Genomic DNA, 19504 nt, shown 5'->3' on the forward strand with positions numbered 1-19504 from the left:
GGACCCCTAGACGTATTTGAGTGCATTAATCATGCTCTGCATTGTAACTCTTGTGTGAGCTCAATGACCACAAAACTCGCTTTCTCCTCAATGTGTGAAATTATGACACTACTTCTTGCAAAATGTCAAAGGAACGGGCTACGAAACTTAGAACAACTTCTCCACTCTATGTATGCCATTCATTCTAGTTATTTGTTGTTATTTTATATAGGCAGTCGGGTTTGATATTGTCAACAACATAAACATTCATTCATCTTCAGCAACGTAAACTAAACTGCCACGGGTGATCGATCATTGCACATTTTTTCCACACACTAATTTCCTAGAAAAATCTGTCTTGTACGGAAAGGAAATATTTGATAGCGTGCAACAAAGATTATAGGATTTATATAATAGATAGACTAGTTTAGCTTATTCTAGCCCGAATTTAAATTTAGTTTGCCACGTTATAAATAACCGGTCCTTTTTTAAAAAAAAAATATTAATATTAATTAAAACAAACAGTATTGTAGACCCAACCCCAATTAGCGGTAAATATTTTGTTTACTTGACGCTATTCTTAGACTTTCACATATGATGATACTATGATAAAATTAACTTTTCTCAAATACATGTCTTCATGTCTAGAAGGATTTAAAAATTGATGAAAATTCCTATATGTCCAAGTCCAAACATTTTTTTTCCATCAAAATCTCAAGATACGTGATTTTGTGAAGTGGAATTCATTGGATAATTACTACCATATTGTTTGCATGGTGATAATTACTAACATATTGTTTGATATTGTTTTAAATTAAATTAAAGATTATCCAGAAGTCCTAGCTCAACTGGCAAAAAGCCGAAATTGTTAGGCCGGATGCCATGACCGGGGTTCGAACCCCGGTACCTCCACTTGTGTGTGTGAGTTTATAATGGCTTTGCCATTTCGTCTATCTACCAAAAAAAAATTAAAGATTAATTTACAAAAAAAAATTACATCTAACATAAAATTAGTGTATATTTAAAATAAAATTCTTTGATATTATACCTAAGGGTGTGTTTGTTTCAAGTTATATTTGTAGATTCCTGGGAATAAAATCATAAAAATGCATATGCCTATGTTTGTTACAAGTCTATTAAATTTTAGTTTGTTACAAGTCTATTAAATTTTATTCCTGGGTATAAAATGTTTATGGGAATATAAAAGTTTTCCCAAAGAAAATAGTGGGAATAAAGTTCCCATCGAGATGGGAATAAAATTATGCGTAATTACCTATTATATTCCCCATTTTTAAGGTTCCTTGGAATATTATAATGTTAACCAAACATCTTTTTTTTCTAAATACCTTGGAATAAATTCCTATCTTTATATTCCAAGGAATGTTATTCCTAGGAATAAATTTGTTACACTTGAAACCACTGGCGGAACCAGGGGGTGGCAAGGGGGAGCCTTGGCCACCCCATCTTAAAAAAAATAAATTTTTGTATACCCTAGAATTTGCATAATTAATTTGGCAGAATTGTAAATGATACTTTAATATACCAATTTTTTTTTGTCTAGTACACTTAACTTTGTCTCCTTTGCCAATTTTAATCATTCTTGTTCATTACATATTGTTAAATTGAGAAACAAGATGGAACCTGAGTTTCTAGCCGATAGCATGTCAGTTTATATTAAAAGGGAAATTAGTGTATGTATTAGTTTCGAGTCAATTATTGATGATTTCAAGTCACTCGGAAAGCGTAAAGTGTCTCTTTAAGTATTTAATGATCGACTTTATATATTTTGTAGTTTAAATTTTAAATGATTGATTTTTGGTTTATTACAACTTAAATGTGTTATATGCAATATGATTTATATATTTTAGTTTATTTTGATGGCGGCCACCCCAATTTTTTTTGTCTGGCTCCGCCACTGCTTGAAACAAACACACTCTAAAGTGTAATTTTGTTAATGTTTGGCCACGTACCTTTTCTGATTAATGCTTTCCGAAGCATGTATAGATTATATATACTACAAGATATAATTTTATATGTTGGATCCTATAAAATTGGTTGCAAATAATATAACTTTTAAAAATTACTACATAACAACTATAGAGCGATATGATATCCAGTTTTGTGTGCATGTTAGAAAGTTCAAGACAGCTATATATTTAAGTGATGCAATGTAAGCAAAGAATATTAATTAACTATCTTATATTCATTATAATAAGAAGAAGAAAAAAACTTACGATTATATACATTTGTAGTTATATAATTAGCATTGAGAAAATATTTTAAAAGATGTTAATATTTCTTCAAAAACTGATGAACATTCGACAATTATATTATATATGGAGAAACTATAATTGGGTAGATGGTGGTTTCAACTGAGAGGCTTAAACTTAGAGCTAATTATTTACCGGTGGCGCTAATTACGGATATTTCATTATTTTCCTCAAAACACACATATAAAACATTCATAACATTTTAGGCCATCCAAATTCTTCTCTTCCACTGCCTAAGGCAGGCAAAGGGAAGAGAGAAAGACATAATTAAACATAGGAGAAACGAAAAACATAGATATATCAACAAAAATATAGGGTTCAGAGATGGAGGTGCTCCAATACCAGCTAGGTCGGTCAGCTGGTACCAACCTACATGATGCAAATGTGAGAAGCATCGGCAACACCAAATTGTGGGTTGGGAGGAGCGTTAACTCTCCGTCTCTGTACTCTAATTATAATTATTATGAGACATCGCGAGAACGTTCTATGGTGAAAAATTATGAGACGCTGCGAGAACGTTCTGTGGTGAAGAAGAAGAAGAGCATGTCATGGTGGAATGACCCTGAGAGAAAAAGAAAGAGGAGAGTGGCCAGATACAAGTTTTATGGGACCGAAGGTAAGCTGAAACGTTCTTTGAAGAAAGGGTTTCAATGGTTGAAGGTCAAGTGCATCAAAATCTCAGCAAGTTTCTAGATGGATATGTATATATGTGCTAAAAATGCATGTGTTGTGATGACATATTCAACATTATCTTTTATATCTTCACCCACTATTTAGAGATATATGCACAAAAATCAGAATTAATTAATTGCATTCGTTCTGATATTGTTAAAATGCATGCTTTTTTTTTTTATATAGCTTTTTCACCCTTTTTTGAATCCTCATTTGTATAAATACATGTGATTAAATTTTATCTTCTTATAACGACTGCACGAACTGTAGACATTTGAGATTGAAACAAGATAAATATAGTAACAAAATTGGTATAAATTAGATCTGGAAAATTTTTTATATAGCTTTTTCACCCTTTTTTGAATCCTCATTTGTATAAATACATGTGATTAAATTTTATCTTCTTATAACGACTGCACGAACTGTAGACATTTGAGATTGAAACAAGATAAATATAGTAACAAAATTGGTATAAATTAGATCTGGAAAATTTGTCAAATACTTATAAGAGTTGTTTAACCATGCCATCAAGATATTACAAATTGAGACTAAAGAGCACGTAATCAAATTTTGAGAACCTTGTCAAAGTCATGGGAATTCCCATGTTCTTTTAGATCATATTTTTATCGAATTCTGCAAAGGTTAGATTGGACATTATATGTGCTTGAAATAATTACTTAATTTTCAAAACTATTTTACGTTTGAGATCGAATAATAAGTCAAGTAACGATGAATAGTTTGTATTGCATCTAAAATGTGAAATGGAGAAAAATTGAAAAACTCCCCATGACATGCTGGAGAGAAAAGAGAAGATTAATGATGATTGAACATTGAACGCAAGTCGATTTGGAGTTAGAGGGGAAAATAAGAAAAGTTAGATCTGGACCGTGGAATGGATTAGATGGCTGAGATATTTTTGACCGTATGACTGCAGGATTTTTGTGATCGTAGGAAAATAAGAAAATAGTTTTAGTGTAGGTTTGGTTTCACTTTTAGTGTATGTTTAATTCTCATGCTTGGGTAGAAATGATTTTGCCTCTAGAATGGATTCTATTTGACTTTAAAAATTAGAGATTTTGATTCAAGGAATTGATTTTAACATTCAAATTTATTGTATAACTTAATTTTACACGAATGTATTCAAACAAAGATCACTTTACATTCAATTATCTTTAGCTAGAATAAATTTTAAAAGTGCACCTTTGTTTGCGATCACCGAGCCTTGAGACGTGGCATGACCCTAGTGAGACCTTGGAGTCTAACCCACCTAAACTTTTATTGTATCGTAGGAAAAACAATTTTAAAATGAATTTGATACAATTAGAAATTAGATAAATGCACTTGCTTCTAAATTATCAAATAAAAGATATAAGAGATAAAGAAGATGACACAATGATGTTATCCTGCACCTAATTAGACTAGTTTAGTTTCCACAAAATGTGAGATTCTTCAATGTGATGCTCAGTAGATCTTCTCAAATATTGCACTTTATTTCTTCTTTTTTTCCTAGGTCTACCTAACAATACAAGTTTTGGACAAACTCTTTAGACTTTAGAGAATCACAAAATTCACTTTCAACGACCTAAAAATAATTGTGATGTTTATCAACTAATTACAGCAGTTGTTTTGTGATATTGATCAATTTGATCTCACGATGACCTGATCTTGGTATATAGTTTAGACTTGAGTGTATTTGTGATTGCTATCTAATCGTTGAAAATTAGTCTCAAGTTTCAAGGTTATTAAAAAAAAAATCAAGCAATATTTCTTCTTTTGATCTTTTTTAGATATGAGTAGTATTTGAGAGTTGTGTATGAGAGATGTATGGATATGAGAGGTCTATTTTCTCATATGAATGATGTTTTCTATTTATAGGGGTTTGTCTTGGTGAGTAACCAAACAAACTAGTTGTTATTGGAAGCTATCTGTTTTTTTTTTCTGTCTTATAGTGTTTTGCCTTTATGACAAAGTTTTTTCCATATATTAGTGGTTGTTGCTTGCGCTTTGCTTCTCAACTTCTGATCTATGGTTCTTGTCTTATGCACCTTTGACTATGAGTCATTTAAAACTAAGTTTTCTAAATTTTTTATTATGAAGTTTATTCTGATCTTGCTTCTAATCTTGAAAATTTTCAATCTTTTGTATTTCTTGGCATGCACTTTTGATCTACCTATATGCAATCTTAAGTTCACTTGATTTCAATTCTGATATTCAAAAACTAGATCTTGACTCATGAAATGAGAATCATCTTGATCACTGATTCTGGTCTTTATTAAACTAGCCAATCTAAGGTGCTTCTGATCTGCAATGACGATCTTCTAGATCAGCAATATGAAGTGGTTATATGCTTATTATGAAGTTCCCTTTTATTGAATAATTTTGTTTACGATATTGAAATGAGATCTACTTTTGATCTCTTATTTCCTTGGTCAATTTTGTTCTTCAATCTGTTGTGATCATGAGATAATTATGATCTCATTATGATGTTCTTCTGATCATTTCGAAGTCCTACTTAGTCCTTGTTTGTTATTCAAATTCATGTTGCTTTGTATATCTTTGCGTTTGTAATATCTTGTTCTAAAGAACACTAAAATTAACTTGCTAGAAAACAACATATATCAACATCAATTCGACCTCTTTGTTCAATTGAGTTTGTAATCATTAAAACATCAATTTAAGAAGAATTCTCAATTGTATGTGTTCATTAAATATAAATATTTGCATATAACTTTTATATATATATATATATATATATATATATATATATATATATATATATATATATATATATATATATATATATATATATATCATTGAAATAAAATATAAATATGCTTATGAATTTAAGAGTTTGCAATAAATTTGTTGTATGTATAACTTTTATATATATATATATATATATATATATATATATATATATATATATATATATATATATATCATTGAATGTCACTTTACATTTCTAATACAACTTTAATTTTTTTCTTCCAACGTTATCCTCTATAAATACTCCAACTTTTCTCTCACACAATTTTCAATGCAACTTTAAATTTTGTCTCTTTCTTATAAAGGAAGAGCAGTTTAGTAAAAGTGTTATGTCTAATGATTATTTCATTCAATTTCTTAATCAGTGTGTCAAAACCCTAAACGACGCTCATCGTGAAACGGAGGGAGTATATGATGCCCTTGCCAAGCATGGAAAATTAACATATTTTTAAAAGTTTAATAAAAAAATTACTTTAAACAAAATTAAAAAATGACACAAAATAATTATATATATCTCACACAAAAACAGTGAATTTAACATATAAGTTAATATAAATTTAAAGTAAAGTTAACATAAAATTAATAGTGGTATTGCATATTTTTGAAAATAAAAACATAATATATTATATAATTGTATTGTGGTATTTGATTTTAGAAATATTTAATATATTATATACGTAGGTTGCAACCCTATTATTTTTAAATTCAGTATATTTAATATAACAATAAAATTGTTTTAACTTTATATTTAATATTTTAGAAATATTTAATATATTATATACGTAGTTTGCAACTCTATTATTTTTAAATTCAGTATATTTAATATAACAATAAAATTGTTTCAACTTTATATTTAATATAAAGTATATATTATTTGTATTTTATATTGCGAATATTTGAAGCGGGTTTTTTACAATAAACCCACTCCTTTTTATGAAAGACCTTTTTAGCAAAGAGTACCTTTTAATTTATATCAAAATATACAACAACAAAAAAATAATCAAAACACAAGGATAAAGTTGTAATTTGATGTTTGATTAATTATTTCTATTCTTCATCTCTTCGTTTCATATTATTCATTAGTGTAAAATGCAAACAAGAAATTCATCTTACCATTCTTGAAAATATTGTCATTAATTTTGATGTGTTATGCAATCATTGCAATCCACCTTTCTACTCGAAAGATTAATTTTACTTCAATTTTTAGAAATTAATTCATAGACTGGAATCAGAGATACAATTCCACTCAAATGATCAAATTCATCTCTATTATTGAATCATGATTGTTTCTATTTTCTTAATTTTTTTGTTTGTTTTATAGGTTGTTTGTACCATACCGCCTCTTGGCTTGTTTCAAGTTCATTACTTTGCTTATGTTGTGATTTTTAAATAAATAGATTTTTCATAGCTCTCAACAAAAAACCAAACATTTGATTAAAGAATGTTGATGATTGATTTTACAACATTTTATGTACATTTACAATTTGTACAATGGATATTATTAATATACTACATTTTGCTTATAAAAATGTGTGAAGAGTAGAACTGAAAGTCGTGTCAAGAAATCTAAACACTCTAATTTGTTCGATGAGCCTGCAAAATTAATGGAAAAATAATCCTCATGTACAACTACATTAGTAATGTGTTCTTTTTCATACAAAAGAAGTTAATATGTGTTGCACGTAGAGACAAAAGTGAAGGTTTTATTCCTTGAATCACGATGTTTAGAGTAAAGTGTTTTCAAAAAATGAATGTCTTTTAACAAGTTGAAACCATGCACATTGTGAGGAACATCAAGGTTGAAAGATGAAACCACCCGGAGGCACATTGGGAGGATTTTAGAGTTGTACAAAGTGGTATTGTATGCCATTATAATATCATCATCGTACTCATACAAGTATGTGTGGTAAATTTCAACCGCCTTATCACTAATCTCATTATCTTAATCATCAAGCTAAGTCCTTAATTTTTATATGTCGTTTTTCATCAACATGTTGATACCAAACATCACAATTATATGCACCTATGCTCAAAAAATTTCCAATTGTTTGCAGACATATTGTCAAGATACTAGGATCATGACATCTGAGAAGATCACACAAAGTTTGCAAACACTCTTGATCCAAGAGGTTCCTGTCAAACAAAGAAAACACTGTGACATTTTTTTAAACAAATCACTGTGAACATCACAAAGGTTATGGAAAGTTGTCCATTAACTAACAGGCTCGTAAGAACCGCTTGATATAACATTTGATATGGTACGGCGCCATTAATTGCAATATCAAACTCATCATCTTCTTCTTGAAGCAAGCGGACCATAGGATAAATACCAGTTTCAATTACAACATATTAATTTATCAAGAGAAATATGAATTAAAGTTATGATATGTCGTGTTATGACATAAAAGAAAATGTGATAGATAAAGAATTAAGCAAGAATATATAGGTTGAAATGGAATGACGAATTAATTATTCTATTCACTAAAGCAATATACTTATAGTGTTTCAAAATCAAAACAGAACACAACCACATCACCACTAAACAAAAACACTTGTAATGTTTTATATTTGATTTGAGCACTTCGGACCATGTATGTCCAAATCAAATCATTTTCATATATTCAAAACATCAATACAATTTTAGTTACATTTCCAAATGGAGACACTATTTGTGCATACTATTATGGAAATGTCTATTTTACGTAATCTTTTTTTTTTTGAAGGATATTTTACGTAATCTTTATATCTAAATGATGTATTTTACATACCTCCACCTTATTTCAATTTTAATATGGACTCAGTCTCTTAATTGCAGACTAGTTTTCTCACAAAATTCTTGTACTATTCGGGATATGGTTTCCAAGAAGATGATTGAGAATGTGGAGCACATAAATAACCTATGCATTTCTAGAAATGTAATTTTTTATGAATAAAATTTTTCTTATTTTGTTTGATAAAATTTCTACTTCTCAAATTATTAAGTAATATGTTTCATTTGAAGACATTGTGTTTTTTGACTTCAGTGTTAAGTATCAACCTGTGTATAACAAATACAATGATAATGACAAATGCAATAATGTATAATCTACTTTGCATATTAAAAAATCAATAGAAACACCATATTAATGTTGATATTTTTAAAATAAACATTAGTATTCAAAAATTAAATATCAACTTTCTCATAGCGGTATATATAAAATTTGATTTTTGAGTATAACACATAAAATCTAGAACGATTGTGTTGCAAATATTTAAAGATATCTATACAATATATAAGGAAAATAGGCTTACAATACATGAGTATGGACTGACTTTTTCATTACCTATTTTACCCTTCATTTAAACTATTTTATTTATTATTTTATCCTCCAATAATAATATTTTTAATTTTATAAATTTCATTAATATATAAAATATCCGACTACAATAGGAACAATATTATATATGAAGGGGATATAGATTTTGTGTTGATTTTTTTATAATTCCAATTATACCCTTAAACAAATTTATGTATATTAATGTTATATTGTTGGAGGTACTAAAAAAGAAAAAGATTTGTATTATATTTGTTAAATTATTGTTGTTATTGAAAAAGATAAACATGATTTTTTTTAAGTTTGTTACAATTTAAAAGTCACAAATATTTGTCCTTGTAATTTTAATAAAAATCAAAATTTCGCATAAAATATTGTTCGTAATTTACATGTGTTAGCGCAATAAAAAAAGCGGAAAGACGGACACGTGAGTCTTCAAATTTTCACTAGTATATATAAAGAGAATATATGATTTTAATCTGACATTTTTATTACATATTTTACCCTTCATTTTAACTATTTTGTTTACTATTTTATCATTTAAAAATATTATTTTAAATTTTAATTAAAAAATTAAATCCCATTAAATATCCCACTACAATAGGAATAATATTATTTATACTCTATATGAAGGGGATAGGGATTTTGGGTTGAACTTTTTATTATTCTAATTATACCCTTAAACTAATTTTCTTATATTAATGTTATATTGTTATACTAATTTTCTTATATTCTAATTATACCCTTAGGGGTCGTTTGGTGCACATGATAGGAAGACAGGATATGATAAAACTATCATATCCTGTTTCAATTTGTTGTTTGGTGCGCCAATAGGAAAGGATAACTTAAACCCATTTTTAATCCTATCCTACTCACCCTTTGTTATTTTTATCCTTAGCTTTTGGTGGGTTAGAATTATCCTATCATGATTAGCACTAAAATTCTTATTTTGCCCTCTCTCTCAATTCATCGCTTATGTTCTCTATACTCTCTCCATCCATCTACTTCCTCTTCCTCCATAACTCTTCAACGACATATCTTAAATTTGTTACAAATCTGACCCCAATAACTCTTCAACGCTATATCTTCTGTTTGTTACAGACCCCAATTCCACCCTACAATCACTTTTTCCTCAATTTGTTTAATTTTTTGTTTGTTTCTTTCTTGATTGTCTATTTGTATTCAAGTCAAATTTGAAAAGAGGTGAAATAGAAAATTTAGGAATTTTGTATTATATTCAATAGAGACAACAATTAATTGGGTTAAGAGTTTGGATTGTAACTGTAAATTTTTTATTGGTTTCTGCTAGTGTATGATTTTTTTTTTTTTTTTTTTTTACAAATTGGAGTTACACAAAGGGGTTTTGATAGAATTTGTAATTGAAAAAGGAAGAAGACAGTAAACAATTTTTTTTTTTTTTTAATTGAAGAAGCCATGATTTTTTTTAATTGATCATTAAGAATGAAGATGACGGCACCCTTAAACATAGGAAGAAGACGATTGACAATTTTTTTTTATAACTTTGTATAATTAATAACATCTTAATTATATTTAATTATAATTAATTACAAGGATACTTATGTCATTTAATTGCGATATATATGATATCTTGCTTGCTATCATGTGTGCACCAAACATGTGATAGGATAAATGTTTATCTTGTCTATATCATTTCCTATCCTTATCCAGTTTCATATCATATCCTATCCCTATCATATCATGTGCACCAAACGGGCTCTTAAACTAATTGTCTTATACTAATTGTATTGTTTTGGCGTCCTCGTAAGCTTAGCTCAGTTGGTAGGGACAATGCATAATATATGCAAAGTTTGGGGTTCAAACCCTGACCACCACCAAATAATTGTATTGTTTTGCTCAAAAGAATATATTATTCACATCTCGTGTGAAGTTGTTGTAGTTGGAGTTACTACAAGAGTTTGTGTTAAGAAAAGAAGAATATGGGGTATTGTCTTGAAATCTTCGAGTCTGATCCTCTCAAGATCTTAGGTTTTAATCCCTTTGATGCCAATTCATATGGGTTAACCCATAAACAACCACAATCATATAGGCATCAATTCACAAGTGTCACCATTATGTTTAATTTCAGCTTTACATTACTCCCTCCGGTCCTTATTATAAGAAACAATTAATTTTTTTGATTCATTGTGCAAGTGATGTATCTAGTCTATATTTAGAATAAGATACATTAATTAGTCTATATTTCAATAATGATTTGTTTTAGCTTATTTTAGGCAAGTTCACAAATATCAATAAAAAAAAACAAGTTCCACATTAAAAGCAGCATTTTGTCATTTTATACACTGTATTTTAAGTGGATTATGTTTAACCATAATGGGTTTTCAACAATGTCTTTGAAATTTTAATAATAATAAAGTATGAAAGACCAATTAGATAAGTGATTATGGAACATCATATGATATTTTAGGATATTTTAGATTTTCTTTGCATTTGAAGGCAAATAAGATGTCATTTAGATGAGTTGGCAATGGTTTGAGGAACAATCTGTATTGTTTTAATTCGAGTTGTTATAATTCACTTTTATCATAAATCATGCAACTCCATACGTATTTTGAGCATGTTTAGTGAGAAATTATGTAAATTGGCAAAACAAAACATCATATGAAGGATAAAAGATATGAAGATTGAAGATCAATAGTTCTTACAAGATTGTTGAAGACAATACAAAATGAAGATGTATATGTCATATATTGGATGAATACTCTTAGCAGATTAAAAACATATTTAAACTTTTTAAAACCTGATACCTAATAGGTACTCCCATTGTGGAAAAAAAACATTAAGGGTCTTAAAAGATGCAAGGTCTAAATTAAAACTTCATTCTTAAATGGGCCCACATCACCTTTTTATTAAAATAATAATTTTCATGGTTTTTTTAATAGTATAAAATAGATAGTGTATTAAATAAATAATATTAGTGGGACCCAATTAAACCTTTTGTTAGATGGTCTCTATTGAAGTGGTTGAGTATCTATTAGATACTAATTATTAAAAAGTGATGTGTCAATGTGGGATCCATTTAAGACCTCAAAGATGAGAGTCTCCATTGTGGATGCTCTGATGACACTAGTTAGGATTCACACAATTGCTAAATTCTATGTAAAAAAAGTTACTTTTTAGTATTTCAATAAGAGCACCTCCAATGCAGGTTGCTTCCTGCTTAGGTGGAGGTATAAGTTCCGTTGCTTATATTTTTTAGCATTGGAGGAGATCCGGTTGGAGTTCTCATTGCTTAACTTTGTGTGTCAGTTCCTTATTTAAGCAATGCAAAAAGTGTGTTGCTTATCATTAAAAAACAATAAAACTTGTTGAAATCTCAATAGAAATTCATGGATGAGGAGGGGGCAAAAACATATCAACGTGATTAACAATGGGAAATCTGGAAAATTTAATACAAGCTTTTCCCACAAATAGATTCACATGTCTCATAAATACAAAATATAAATTATGTGAGTTTTAATTATTTATTTTTATACAAAATGGTCTCCAACAGTTCCATTTTTTAACATTTACCATTTGTTTTTTACATATTAATAAAAATAATTGAATTAAAATTAAATTTTGAATCAAAATTATGTGAAGATTAAAAATATAAATTTATGGGATCAAATATAGGTTCCTTGTTGTAATCACCATTGGAGTAAACTTGATTTAGATTGCTTAAAGATTGCTTAAATACAATGTGGCAATTTGGACCCACAAAAAGTAAGTTAAGCAACCAAAATTAGTTCTCCCATTGGAGATGCCCTAAGTCAAACACACACTTCTAAAGATAAAGTTTATCCTAAAAAAAAATTAAAATAGGAATCAATCCTATTACAAGACATAATAGTAAACCAATCCTATCCTAATATGAAAATAGGAACAATGATTGTAAAAATATACTCCCTCCGTCCCGGAATATCTGACCCATTTTCTAAAAAAAAGTATCCCAAAATAACTGAGTCATTTCAATTTTCAATACAACTTTCATCATTCTCAATACAATATAACTCTAATTAATACACCCTCCGGTCACAAATATAAGCAAAAATTCATGTTTTAGATTCATTCAATAAATGATGTATCTTGTCTACAATAAAGATCACATACATCATTTATTGAATGTATCTAAAATATGGATTTTTGCTTATATTTGTGACCGGAGGGTGTACTACTTTCATCATTCCTAATACAATATATTCTACTTTCCCCTTTATTTATACATTTTTCTTAATCTGTGTGAAAAACCAAACTGGGAAACGGGACGGAGGGAGTAGTAATTATTTTGGTGAAGAAAAGTTTAATAATAATTTAATTAAGAATTAAGAAAATAAACGCATGGTGCGGCATTTACATTGATTGAGCTCAATTCTCGTCACTCACTCACTTCACAAGACCCAAGTGACAACAACACCACCTTCACACCTCTCTCTCTCTCTCTCTCTCCCCCCCACAGATCTCTTTGCTCTGAATGTGAGCACAAAAGAAGGGTTATTTGCTTGTGTTCGTATTCCCCTTTTCCAAATTTCGATAAATTATTATTATTTGTTTCGATTTGCGGAATAATTATAATAAATTGCATACATTGGATAATGGGTGTTTGGTTTGATTCATGAAAATGTCACAAAACCTCGTAAAGAACAAGTTTTGCAATTCTGTTTCTGACTGAGTGGAAGGGTTTCTCGTATAAGGTAAGATCTTGAATCTCTCTATTCACTATTCTGTAATGTATTGTCGAATTCGTTAGATTTCAGATTTGGGTTTTGTAGTTGACAAAATTTAGATGTATAAAAATGTTTCCTTTCACTATTTTGATACTGTTTGGTAATGTTTTGGTTTGACTGTGATATAGGAAAAAAGAAGAATTGGAAATGGAGAAAAAACGTTCAAAAGGAAGTTTCTTTAGCCTGTTTGATTGGAATTCTAAATCTCGTAAGAAGCTCGTTTGGAACAATCAAACCTTACCTGGTAATGTTAATCATGCCATGTCTCTCTCTCTCTCTCTCTAATGTTGTTTTTAGTATCACATTTTTTGCTTGCCTTTGTCCACCTATTTAGAACCTGTTTGGTTTGACTTATTTGAGGTTATCTACTGTCATAAACGCTTGTGAGAATGTTAGAGAGAGTTTACGTAGACAACTTATGATATGTCCATAATATGTTTTTAGCTTATTTCCATAAGCTCTACAAGATAGCTTATGAAAAAAAATTATAGCTTACACGAAAATATTTGGCTTTATTTTATCTTCTGCATAGAAATAGTTAATACATAAGCACTTATATAAATGCTTAGTTATGTAAGTTTATCCAAACATGGTCATATATTATTCTTCAACTGCTTGAGTTTGATGTGCCTATTCTAAATGTTTCTGTTACATCAACTGCAGAAGTTTCAAGGCAGGGAAAGGAAAATCTAGAGACCTTACCGGAATCAAAGTTCTATAGGGTGTGAATTTTCCCCCCACTTTTTGCTGTCTGCTTTTTTTTTTTTTTTTTTTTTGTTGCATTTTTTTTATTTGATTTATTTTTTTGGTTTGGTTATTGAAATTGTTTTAGATAAAGGTGGATGAGAATGGAGCAAGTCCGAGTAATATAGGAAGTGGCGATTTTTCATCAGTTTGTAGTGATGAGGGGTGTGGGAGTAAAGCTCCCGGGTTAGTAGCTAGACTAATGGGTTTGGATTCTTTGCCAACTTCGGACGTCGGTGAGCTCTCCGGTGCTTCACTATTCAGCTCCAACTTTCATGCTTCTCATTATAATGAGGGTGCTCTTCGTTCCATGGATGACTATCGTCGTGCAGACTACTTAAACACACCACTTAAGTCGGAGAAGTCTTCTTGGGATGCCATGGAATCAAGGGCACATAAAATGGAAAACCAGTCACTCAAGAGATTTCAAACTGAAATGTTGCCTCCAAAGTCGGCTAAACCCATTCCAGTTACTCACAATAGGTTATTGTCTCCAATCAAGAGTAATGGTTTTCTGCCGCCGAAGAATGCAGCTCATGTAATGGAGGCGGCTGCTAAGATAATTGATGGAAGCCCTCAGCCATATACGAGGAATAGAGTTTTATCAGGCGGGTCTTCATCTGTTCCCTTGAGAATTCTTGATTTGAAAGAGAGATTGGAAGCTGCACAACATGCACCCGTGTCTAGAAAGCTAGTCGACCCAAACAATGCCAACTCTTCAAATTGTAAGCCTGGTGAGAGGAGTTCTAATTTTGACAAAGGTACATCATCATTCAAGGGTTCAAGTTTAAGTTCAAGAGATTCTGAAAAACGTAATTATTCTCATTTAACAAGTAAAGGAAAATCAGGTTCTCCTACAATGCAAGCCAAAAACAACGTTCAAAGCAGAGATACAATGGTTTCAAATGGAAATAGGAAATATATGAAGCAGAAAGAACCAAATGAGATTAAGTCAAACCAGCTCACAAGGAGCCAGAAACCAAATACAAATCGAGCATTGCCGCAGAAAACGTGTGCAAACCGTAATGGCAATGTGCTGGTACAGAATAATCAAAAGCAAAATAGTATGACTTCCAAAGGTAAATCAACTTCAAAAATAGATTCCAATAAGCCGACAACACGAGTTTCATCTTCAGAAAGTTCTACTGGAGTCAGAAAGGCAACAAACAAGGGTGCTACAAATGTCAATGTTCAGCCTAAAAGGTCAAGCTCTAGGGCAATCAATAACCGAAAGGAGTTTCCCCCATCCAAAACACATAATATTTCTCAAAAGAAAAAGTATGACAGCAGAGGTGTTCCTGAGGCAAGAAGTCCTGATCATGAAAGAAATGATTTTGAAAGCAAGTCCATAAAATGCAATTTTACAACTGATGGAAGTATTGATCAGAATGCATTTAACATGAATGAAAGCAATGACGTTGTTTCATTTACATTTACGTCTCCCTTGAAGAGAAGTGTGCCCGAGTCACTATCCTCTGCCGAGCAAGTGATGGAAACCAGAACTAGATTTGGTGTTGACTCTCTTGGGCATAATGATAATCTCCATCCCAAAAAATTATTGCTATCTCCGACACATATGATAGATAGTGATGCATTGAGTGTCTTGTTGGAGCAAAAGCTGCAAGAATTGACATCGAGACTTAACTTACCTCAGTGTACCGTAATCTCAGAGGAGCCTTCTACTGGTTTGAGATCTAGTTTGCAAGACAAAGCATCCAGTATGGTTAACACCAATACCATGGAACAAGATGAAATGTTCATTGATAATTTTAATAGCATGCATAACTATCGCTGTTGTTCAAGTGAGGATCCAGTGCTTAACATGAATCAGCAACTGCAGGTACGTTATGTCATTTTTTTTTTATACATACTCAGTTTCATATGTAATGGTCTTCATTTGAAGTAGTATTTACTGATATATAGCATTTTGCTAGCTTCTTTCCAAGTCCAACACATAGTCAAAACAATATGTTGAGTCCAATTTACTGAGAATAATTGTTTAAGACTGTCCACACGCCATTTACTGAGTCTAATTTTCCAAATTAGGTTGTCTGCAGTTTTCAATAATCTGTGAACTAAGAATCATAATGCTTACTTTGTACTCAATCACTTGTACAGACATCAGAAGTAAGGGAAGATCATAGCTGTAGCAGCAACAATGAAAGTGGAAATGATCTAGGTTGTCAGCATTCTGATGCTGGTAAAAATTTTCAAGCTCCTTCTGTCAGTGAAAGTTACTTGGACAGTGAAGACAGTGCATATGGTAATGTTTATCTTTCCCTTCAATGGGCCTTATTTGTTTTGATCTCAAAGCAAATTCTCACCTGTTTACTTTTTACTTCTTACATTGCATCAGTTTTCTAAAACCTTTAGCCTTTTATACATTTTTCAAAAATCAGATGTTATTCGTTAAATATCCTTTATGTTGCACCTGTGTGTTACAAACTTGTTAGAATTTAATTTGTATGTACCTTTAGTGTAAAATTATTTTACACTTACTCTCTAATCACATCTCATATATGTTAGGAACTTACCTAACAAAGTGAGATCATCATGTGATTTGATTGGGATGCATGTGTAAGAAAAAGCTTTAGACTTTCAGTGCATATGAGTTAATCTTCACTTGTTACATATTTGTTCATCAATGTTTGGTGAAAACGAAATTCCATGAATTTTGTTGCTTTTCCGTAGCATATGCCCTTATAATACATATAAAATTGCCGTGCCGATCAGTTTCTTCCTGTTTTCAGGCAGCACCGTTTATTCTTCCATGCTAGATGAAGAAGTATCTAATATTTCCCAGATAAACGAATCTGATTCACTTGAAAATGAAGTGACATGGTCAGATCAAAGCTCTTCCATGTCTATGGGGCAATATGTGGCTGTCACACAAATATGTGGAACACCAAACATGGTAGATTTCAAAATATCAAGCGACATGGAGCTTGAATATGTACAGAAAATACTTGGCAACACAGAGTTTATGGCAGAAGAATTTGTCATGGGTCAAACTAATTCAGTCATAATGCCAAATCTCTTTGATCTGTTGGAGAACCATCAGAGTACATCAGGTACATCATATTGTGGAGAAGATCACTCTAAGCTTGAAAGGAAGGTTTTATTTGACTATGTGAGTGAGTGCCTAGAGTTGAGATGTGAAAAAGCTTTTGTTGGAAGTTGCAAATCATGGCCTAGATGGGTGACATCAATTCAAAGGAAGGACTTTTTGGCAGATGAGTTATACAGGGAGATGATGAGTTTTAGAAACTTGGAAGATGTAATGGTGGATGAGCTTGTCTGCAATGACATGAGCACTGGATATGGGAAATGGCTTGACTTTGACATTGAAGCATTTGAAGAGGGGTCAGAGGTTGAAGGGGACATACTAGACTGTTTGATTGATGAGATGGTTTCTGATTTGTTGCTTGTTTAACTAACCCCCTGGTAGCTTCCATTATGTAGTGTTTATGAAGTAAAATTGTTAATACCATTGATTAAAATTCTGACAAAGAAACACTGAAGTGGAACATAATCTACTTTAGTCCATCATGTTTTTCCATTGGGCAGTACTACAATATTATGACCACTTATTGGGAGTATAATACTGATAAAGAGCTTAGTTATATGGTAACCGGTAACCATTGGCAAATTAATAAGATGGAAGTAACTATTCAAGTTCCCTCCCCTGTACAATTGTACTGTTTCCTCTGAAGAAGTATTGTTTTCAATTAGAATAACCACAAAACAATTTAATATCAATTTGTTTTGTTGACCTAGAAGTTTAAAATATCTCATGACACGGAACCAAAGATAAGTGAGTTTTAGTAGTATATATTAAGCTCTAATGGCGATTGGGGAATGGATTCACTCAAGTATATTCTCCCTTGTTCTTTCATATTTTTCAACCTCAACACATAATGTCCTTTGGGGAATGGATTCACTCAAGTATATTCTCCCTTGCTCTAATGGCGATTGGGGAATGGATTCACTGAAGAAGTATTGTTTTCAATTAGAATAACCACAAAACAATTTAATATCAATTTGTTTTGTTGACCTAGAAGTTTAAAATATCTCATGACACGGAACCAAAGATAAGTGAGTTTTAGTAGTATATATTAAGCTCTAATGGCGATTGGGGAATGGATTCACTCAAGTATATTCTCCCTTGTTCTTTCATATTTTTCAACCTCAACACATAATGTCCTTTCTTCCTTTATTTAATTTTAAACTATGTATTTCGTTTACCATTTTAATGAAGGTGGAGATTTAAAAAACTCTAAGAAGATAAGTCCGGTTTATGGCTTGTTGGATTGACTTATTCATTCAACCGATCAGAATTATCATTTGAGACTGAGAGTTTATGAAAACTTCAAAATAGTTTTACCTATGATTAGATGTATTGTATCTTTTCTACTTTAACTAAATTCGAGTTTGGGCATGCGACAACATTAAAAGTTTGTGTCCATTTAGGTCTCATATTGACATATTAGTCTCTATAGTTGTGCGTGTAAGATATCTAGTTTACACCAAAGACAAATAAATCTTAGAAAGATTTGTCATTTATTTAGTTCCCAAAAAACTCGATGGATTAATCTCTACAGTTGGATGCATAAGATATTGCATTAACACCAACAAAAAGAAAAACATTCTAGTAAAAATATTTGTGTATCCTATAAACACTTTACTTAATTAAACTGTTTATTGAAACATTGCGCTAATGACCTTGAGGGTGAGGCCAATTGGAAATGACAAAATGAGTAGACCAAATGGAAATGGTTAGCACATGGCTCCTCACCTCTCGTGTGAGAGAGATATGGTCTACTACACTTTGATGTTAGTGTTGGATGGGAATCCACGTTGTATTATGTATCGGTATGTGTCTTATTGTTTCATCCACAGGTTTTTTTTTTTTTTTTATTAACATGATCCACAATGTTAATGAGTCTCATATGCGATAATTATGTGCAACAGATTTTTAACAACAAACCATGTGGTTTCTAACATTATTTCCTTG

The 19504-nt window shown here is 30.7% G+C and overlaps 1 protein-coding gene across 1 annotated transcript; it reads left to right on the forward strand.

Moving 5' to 3' along the window:
- The first annotated feature begins 13399 nt into the window (after positions 1 to 13399).
- Positions 13400 to 18092, forward strand: LOC146911294 (uncharacterized). The gene is made up of 6 exons (XM_085723650.1): positions 13400 to 13713; positions 13875 to 13990; positions 14410 to 14468; positions 14579 to 16330; positions 16609 to 16753; positions 17241 to 18092. The coding sequence occupies exons 2-6, from the start codon at positions 13894 to 13896 to the stop codon at positions 17921 to 17923; spliced, it is 2736 nt and encodes a 911-aa protein (XP_085579776.1). The 5' UTR covers positions 13400 to 13713; positions 13875 to 13893; the 3' UTR covers positions 17924 to 18092.
- Positions 18093 to 19504: the final 1412 nt, after the last annotated feature.

The sequence above is a fragment of the Medicago sativa genome, chromosome 7, assembly GCF_051527215.1.
Source record: "Medicago sativa cultivar Bolivia chromosome 7, Bolivia_mono, whole genome shotgun sequence".
Lineage (NCBI taxonomy): Eukaryota > Viridiplantae > Streptophyta > Magnoliopsida > Fabales > Fabaceae > Medicago > Medicago sativa.